Below are 7,952 nucleotides of genomic sequence, written 5' to 3' on the forward strand. Positions count from 1 at the left end.
ATAGGGTTAGCCCTAACTAACTTAGTTAGCCGGGCGGGGCCCTCATGTCAGTAGCTAAGCTAAATTAGCTAGGTTAGTTAATCCTAATCTAGGTTAGTTAGCAGGGCGGCCCCACCTGTCATTGAGCCAGGGGAGGTCAAATCCCTTGGTCAACTGGGGCTAACGCGCCGGCGTTTAGCCGCCGGCGGCAGCAGACGCGGCGAAGGGCGGGGGATTGCTCCTCTGACGCCCAATCGAGCAGCGGAGGGCACGCGCGGGGAGCTGGGGCTCACCCACATCCAGGGCGGCATGCGGCAGCAGCGGGGACGGCCGGAGCTCGCCGGAAACGAGCTCGGGGCGGCGCCGGCGTTCGGGTGTTTGTGGCTACGGGGCTGCAGTGGCCGTGGTAGCGCGTTCATGGCACCTACAGTAGCTACGCGAGGCGGCGAGCATGTTGGACACAACGCCCGGGCCATTTGGTTGCCGGGGCCACGTCGGCGGCGGGCGCAAGCGGCGGCGGGTGCGGTCAAGCTTGGTGCGGTCGCTATGGCATGCGAGGAAGAGAACGGAGAGGAGGGGATTGGCCAGCAGCTCACCACAGTCACGACGAGCGGGTCGGCGAGGTCGGGGAGGAGCTGACGAAGACGGGAGGTCGCTAGCGATCTCGGCGGACGAACGATGAAGACGAGGTCGGGGCGGCATTTTGGGGCATCCGGCATCGAACGAGTCTACGAGGAGGACGAGGGCGTCGAGGCGGAGGTCATGGACACGTCGGCGAGGTGCGGTAGGGCCGGTGGCTGCGGCGTTACGACGGCGCAGCTGCGGCTATGCTCGGGCTCGAGGGGGAGAGGGAGCAGAGGAGGGGGAAGAGGTCGGGAGAGAGTGAGAGAGTTCCAGGGGTGGCGTGGCGCGTGTAGAGAAGGCCAGGACAAGCAGGGAGGCAGGAGGTGGCGAGGCGCGTGCATGCGCGCCGCGGGCACACGCCCTCCTGCCCACTGGCAGGAGGTGGAAGACGACAGGGAGGTGGAGGTGGGCTGGGCTGGCTTTGCCCGGCTGGGCTTCTACAGTGGTGGGCCGGTTGGCCCGCTAGGTAAGTTCTCCCTCTTTCTCTTTTAATTTTGTTTTCTATTATTCTGTAGTCTTTAGGGCTTTATTAAAAAAATACTTAGACACTTCCAAAAATCATGAAACTACTCATGATCACTGTTGGGAATATATCCTACAGTAAACATTTTAGTTTATGATTATTTGAGCATTTAAAATATTTAATAGCATTTAAATGCCCAAATGCAAATAGAGTATGATTTAATCCAGAGCCCAAATATGTCATGCAAAAATGTGCATCACCTCTGGTTACTGTTTCCAGCTTTTTCCAAGAATGATGAACATTTTTTAAGCCATTTGGATTTACTGGAAATATTTTGGTTGAACCTAGTGAATTCCTTTAATGCTAGGGTTTAGGCAATCCCCATTTCAAGTTTCTTTCAAAGTTTAAACATGATGCACACATGAAGTTACCCTAGTGCAATGCCAGAAGCTAGGGATGTGACAGCAACCCATTTAACAAACATATCATATAGTTATATCATTGGTAGGACTGGGGTTCCTACCAGGCCTTCGGCGTAGGTTGTATGGACAAGGAGGAGGGGGACGAGGGCTGGAGCGGGCGCGCCGGCGAGCGGGCACCGTCGCGGCTAGGGTTGGGTGCGGCGGCTAGGGTTCCGGCTCCTTGGGGAGCCAGGCAACAGAAGATTATAATATCTTTATTGCTTAATCTCAAACGGTGTCTTACAACTAGTATTTATAACTTTAGCCTAAGATAACTTGCCTAAGATAACTTGTGGGCCAAGCCCCTAATACTAATGCCCGGTGGGCCTCTTTCGGGTATAGACCAAACCGGTCATAACATCTCTCCCCGCCTGCGCAAACAACTCGTCCTCGAGCTGAAAGTCTGGATAGTGTTGGCAGAATTCCTCATGCTGCTCCCAAGTAGCCTCCTCCTTCGGAAGGCCCACCCATTGAACGAGGACGAACCACACGCCACGACGGAGATGCGCCTGCAACACCTTTGCCGGCTCTTGAAGAATGCGACCATCGGCGGTTGGAGGAAACGCCGGAGGAGCCGCCGGTGGCTCGCCACGGAAAGGCTTGAGCAGCCCCACATGGAAGACGTCGTGGATGCGAGCGCGGGCTGGAAGCTAAAGTCGATAGGCCACCTTCCCAATGCTCTCCAAGATAGGGAAGGGCCCAACATAGCGAGGGCCGAGCTTGCGCTTCGCGCGCGGGTCGAGTGACTGCGTAGAGCGGTGGAGAAGACGCAGACACACTCAGTCACCCACCGCGAACTCCGCCTCGCGATGATGATCGTCGTAGTAGTGCTTGGCCAGCTGTTGTGCCTGAAGGAGACGCTGACGGACCTCAGCAAGCATCTCGTCACGGGTGCGGATAAGGTCACCCGCAACCTCCGTCCGAGCCTTCTCTGGGTCCACCGGAAGTATAGGTGGGGATGGTCGACCATAGACCACCTCAAATGGCGTAGCGCGCAGGGCGGAGTGATAGGAGGTGTTGTAGCAGTACTCCGCCCAAGAGAGCCAGTCCACCCAAGCTCGAGGCCGATCACCTGTCACACAACGCAAATACATGGCAATGACCTTGTTAACCACCTCGGACTGACCGTCCGTCTGAGGATGGAACGTCGTACTCAGGCGGAGCTGGACACCCGCCATCCTGAAGAGGTCGCGCCAGACATGGCCCGTGAACACTGGGTCCCGATCACTGAAGATCGAAGCAAGGAACCCGTGTAGACGGACGATGCCGTCGAAGAAGGCCCGGGCCACTGACGCCGTCGTGTACGGATGGCCGAGCGCGATGAAGTGGGCGTACTTGGAGAAGCGGTCGACCAACGTGAGGATGACCGACTTGCCGCCCACCTTGGGAAGGCCCTTGATGAAGTCCATGGATATATCCGCCCAGACCTGAGACGGCACCTCCAAGGGCTGAAGTAACCCAGCCGGCCTCAGGGTCTCCATCTTGTTGCGCTGGCATGTCTGACAAGACCGAACCCAGTTGTGGACCAGGGCGCAATCGCCAGGGATGTAGAAGTCGGCGCGAAGACGATGGAGGGTTTTCTACACACCCTCATGACCCACCGATAGGGTGAGCTGTAACACCTGGTGACGGAGATCATCTTGCGCCGGAACAAAGATCCGGCGCCCATGGAGAAGCAGTCCGTCAGAGAAGCGCCAAGGCTCCTCCAGGTCGTCGGCCGTGAGCTGCTGCTGAAGAAGGACGGTGTCATCGGCCGTCGCAGTTGCGCGGCGAATGTCGGTGAAGAGATCGAACGTCGGCCTGGAGCGGATGCACAGGGCCGCCCCGGCGGACTCGTCGGCGGAGGGAGCGAGGTCGGAGTCGCGACGGGACAGCGCGTCAGCCATGGTGTTAAAGCGGCCCGGCCGATACTCGACGGAGAAGTCGAAGCCGAAGAGCTTGCTGATCCACTGGTGCTGTGGTACGGTCGACAGCCGTTGGTCCAGCAAGAACTTCAGGCTGTAGTGGTCCGTGCGAATGTGGAAGGACCGTCCCCACAAGTACGGCTGCCAATGACAAACGGCCTGTACAAGGCCAATAAGCTCCTGCTCATATGCCGCCAGCTTAAGATGGCACGGAGCGAAAGGCCAGCTGAAGAAGGCGAGGGGCCCATCGCCCTGATGAAGCACGGCGCCGAAACCTGCGCCCGAGGCGTCACAGTCCACCACGAACGGGCGGTCGAAGTCGGGCATCTAGAGGACGGGGCCCGTCGTGAGGGCCCCCTTGAGGGCCTCGAACGCCGTCGTCGCCTCGTCGTCCCAGGCGAAAGCGTCGCGGCGAAGAAACCACGTGAGGGGCGCCGCGATGAGCCCGAACTCCTGGATAAATTTCCGGTAGTAGCCGGCGAGGCCAAGGAACCCACGGAGAGCCCGCGGCGAGTGAGGCGTCGGCCATGCGGAGACGGTCTCCACCTTGTCGGCGTCCGTAGCCACCCCATCGGCCGAGATGGCATGGCCGAGGTAGGCAACGGTAGGTGTCCCAAACGAGCACTTCGAGCGCTTAAGGTGGAGCTGGTGCGCCCGAAGCTCGTTGAAGACGATGGCGACGTGCTGGAGGTGCTCGGCCCAGGTGGCGTTGTAGATAAGAATGTCATCAAAGAAAACAAGCACAAACCGCCGTAAGTAGGGTCGAAGGACGTCATTCATCAGGGCCTGGAAAGTCGCCGTGGCGTTGGCGAGGCCAAAGGGCATCACCAAGAACTCGAAGTGGCCATGGTGGGTGCGAAACGCCATCTTGGCGATGTCGTCTGGATGCATACGCACCTGATGATAGCCCGACCGGAGATCGAGCTTGGTGAAGAAGCGCACCCCATGGAGCTCATCCAAGAGCTCGTCGACCACCGGTATAGGGAACTTGTCCTTGAGCGTGAGCGCGTTTAGGGCACGGTAGTCGATGCAGAAACGCCACGTGTCGTCTGACTTGCAGACGAGAAGCACCGGTGCGCAGAAGGGTGACGTGGAGATCCGGATGATGCCCGCGGCGAGCATAAGGGCACACTGTCGCTCCAACTCATCCTTCTGCAGCTGAGGGTAGCGGTAGGGACGAACCGCCACGGGGGTGGAGCCCGGCATGAGGTGAATATGATGGTCGTACACCCGGGCGGGCGGAAGACCCCGCGGCTCGTCGAAGAGGTCGTTGTGCTGCTGCAGAAGGGGATCCAGCAGGGGTTGCTCGGCCTCCGATGATGTGGCGGCCAGCTGGAGGTGTGGCACGGCCTGCACAGCGCCCCCAAGGCCGTCCCACCGGATGCAGCGGCCCAGCCGCCAGAACGTCATCGTGAGCGCGTCAAAGTCCCACAGGATGGGACCGAGGGTCCGGAGAAAATCCACCTCGAGGATGAAGTCAAAGCAGCCGAGGTCGATCCCTGCACAGGTAATGGAGAAGTGTTCGCTACCGATGGAGATGGGAACGTCGCGGGCGAGCCCATGACACCGAAGGCGATCGCCATTCGCCACCGTGATCCGCAGGCGCTCCCCGCCCATCGTCGGAAGGGCTAGCCGAGGCATGGTCGCCTCGGGCAGAAAGTTATGGGTGGAGCCAGTATCCAGCAGGGCCACCAGCCGCTCGCCATGGACCGTCACCGGCAATAGCATGGTCCGCTCGCCACGGATGCCGGCGAGGGCGTGGAGGGAGACGATGCACGCCGTCGTCGTGGAATCCGCGGGCGTGTCCGCGGCCGCCACGGGTGGTGGTGGCGCGTCGGTCAAGTCGTCCGCCTCGGTGTAGTCGACTGTCTCCAAGTAAAATAGGCGGGGGCATACATGGGTCGGCGTGTAGGGCTCATTGCAGTTGAAGCAGAGGCCCTGACGGCGACGCTCCTGCTGCTCGGCCGGTGACAACGACGGAAGGTCCGTGTGGTGCCCGGGGGTGCGGCCGTCGCGGCTGGAGGAGGCCGGCCCGGTGCTGGTGGAGTCGGTGCTGGTCGACTGGGCTGGCGGCCGCCCCGTCCGAGCGGTTGCTGCAGTGCCTGGGCCTGCTGCTCGAAAGCCCGGGTGTAGTACATGGCCGTCTGGAGGTCGGGGGGATCCCGGAGCTCGACGTCGACGCGAATATGGTCCGGCAGACCGCCCACAAATAACTCGGCGCGCTGAGTCGCGGAGACGCCCGACGCATGGCACGCCAGGGCCTGGAAACGGTCGGCGTAGTCCTGCACCGTGGATGTGAAAGGTAAGCGGCCGAGGGCCGCCAGTCGGCTCCCGCATATAGGAGGCCCGAAACGGAGGAGATAGAGCTCCAGGAAGCGCTCCCATGGTGGCATGCCGCCCTCGTCTTGCTCGAGGGCGTAGTACCAGGTCTGCGTCGCGCCTCGGGGATGATAGGACGCGAGCCAGGTACGATCAGAAGCGAGCGTCCGCTGCCCTCGAAAGAACTGCTCGCACTGGTTGAGCCAGTTGAGGGGGTCCTCCGTGCCCTCGTAAGTGGCGAAGTCCAGTTTGGCGAATCGAGGGGGTGTCGGACCGCCGTGCTCGGGGGCTGCTGCAGTCGACGACAGCGCGTGTTCCGGGTCGGGGATCTCCGGGGCATAGTTCGCCGAGCTGGAGGGACGATCAAACCGAAGGGAGGGCGTCGGGTGTTCCGGCGCCGTGGTATACACTGGGCCCGGAGACGAGCCGGCCGCCCACGCGGGAAGCGGCGATGGTGATGGCGAAAACTGCACCTGGTGCAGGGGCCGACCAGTGGGCCTGGGCGCAGGTGGTGGTGCTATCAACGATGGCGGCGCTTGGTGGTGCTGCGGCGCCGTAGCCAGCGTCGTAGTGGCCGACGGTGGCGCCTGTAGAAACTGCTGGGGAGGGCCCCCCAGCGGTGCGGTGGTGGCCAGCCACGCTGGCCAAGGAGTCCCCGCGGACGGGTAGTGCTGCAGCATCAGCGGCGGCGGGGGCGCCCCTCCATAGGGTGACTGGAAGGCCGGGGCGGGCCACCGGAGCGGCTGCGGCCCGTAGGCGGTGGTGGCGGCGCTCGGCGGCGGGGGCTGGTTCCCAGCGAGATGGAGGTTGATGCCCCGGACCGCCTGGACGAGCTCCCAAAGGGTGCCCGACACCTCCTCGCGCGAGAGGATGGGGGGCAGATCCGCCGCGGTGGTGGTCGGCGCTGGCGAGGTGGCGGTCCCGGCCGTGATCGCCGGCTTCGGCATGGAAGTTGCCATCGGCAGCGGAGGTGGGGCGGTGGTGGTTGGCAGCGGCGGTGGTGATGGAGGAAGCGACATGATCGGTCTGGTGTCTCTGAATACCAAATTGGTAGGACTAGGGTTCCTACCAGGCCTTCGACGTAGGTTGTATGGACAAGGAGGAGGGGGACGAGGGCTGGAGCGGGCGCCATCGCGGCTAGGGTTGGGTGCGGCGGCGGCTAGGGTTCTGGCTTCTTGGGGAGTCGGGCAACAGAAGATTATAATATCTTTCTTGCTTAATCTCAAACATTGTCTTACAACTAGTATTTATAACTTTAGCCTAAGATAACTTGCCTAAGATAACTTGTGGGCCAAGCCCCTAATACTAATGCCTGGTGGGCCTCTTCCGGGTATAGACCAAACCGGTCATAACAATCATCTCATCCTGTTTAGTGTTTACAGTCATCATATTTTGAATTATGGCACTCTATCCGTGAATGTATGTGAATTATGGCATGCCAACCTATTTAATAAACACATTATATAGTTATGTCATGTCATCATGTTTGCATAGTCTCATATTTTGAACTAGGTCTTTCCATCTTTTTTAGTTAGCCATCATAATGTGAAATTGTGTCATTCTATCATGTTTAGTTAGCCATCATATATGTGAAATTGTGTCATGCTATCCTGTTTGGATAGACAACATAAATATGAATTATTTCATGCCCTCTTTTATTCCCCACTATCCATTGCACCTGTCTATCATACAATGTCTATACTTTCAATTACTTTTCTTGTTTATCAGCCATTTGAATTGGAGAGCGTGATGGCAGTATCTAAGGGAGTAACAACACGGTCTTCAGAAAAGATAGTGCTACCAATTGATGCAGATAGAACCACGGTTGTACTTGCCCAAGGACCAGATCCACCACACATGACCCAGACTCTCGCAGATTGTACGCCTACCCAGTTGGACAGAGAACCAGCTACACCCCTTCTAACCCCAACCCCGGCAGATAGTAACCCAGTTCCAGTTGATGCAGCACCGTCTCCACCACAGAGCACCCAAACACGAGCAGTTAGTAAGGGAACTGCAGTTCCCAAAGCACGAGGACCACCACTCTGAATCCCAACTCAACGCTTAAAGGAGAAGAAGATTTGTTCTCAGGTCAGGTTCTGTAGCTATGGTTCATACTCCCTTGCTCTTGCATTACTGTATTTACTCAAACCAACTATTTTCAAATTTGAAGGATGGAATTGAAACTCCAATGGCGCAACA

General features: G+C 59.1%; 1 protein-coding gene across 1 annotated transcript; it reads right to left on the reverse strand.

Moving 5' to 3' along the window:
• Positions 1-3,758: 3,758 nt before the first annotated feature.
• Positions 3,759-6,769, reverse strand: LOC147959125 (uncharacterized). Its single transcript, XM_087532480.1, has 2 exons — positions 5,534-6,769; positions 3,759-5,492 (listed from the first exon to the last, which is right to left on the reverse strand). Exons 1-2 carry the CDS (start codon positions 6,767-6,769, stop codon positions 3,759-3,761), a joined length of 2,970 nt encoding a protein of 989 aa, XP_087388606.1.
• Between the last annotated feature and the right edge of the window lie 1,183 nt (positions 6,770-7,952).

Source organism: Triticum urartu, chromosome 7A (assembly GCF_056163025.1).
Source record: "Triticum urartu cultivar PI428250 chromosome 7A, HENAU_Tu73, whole genome shotgun sequence".
NCBI classification, from domain to species: domain Eukaryota; kingdom Viridiplantae; phylum Streptophyta; class Magnoliopsida; order Poales; family Poaceae; genus Triticum; species Triticum urartu.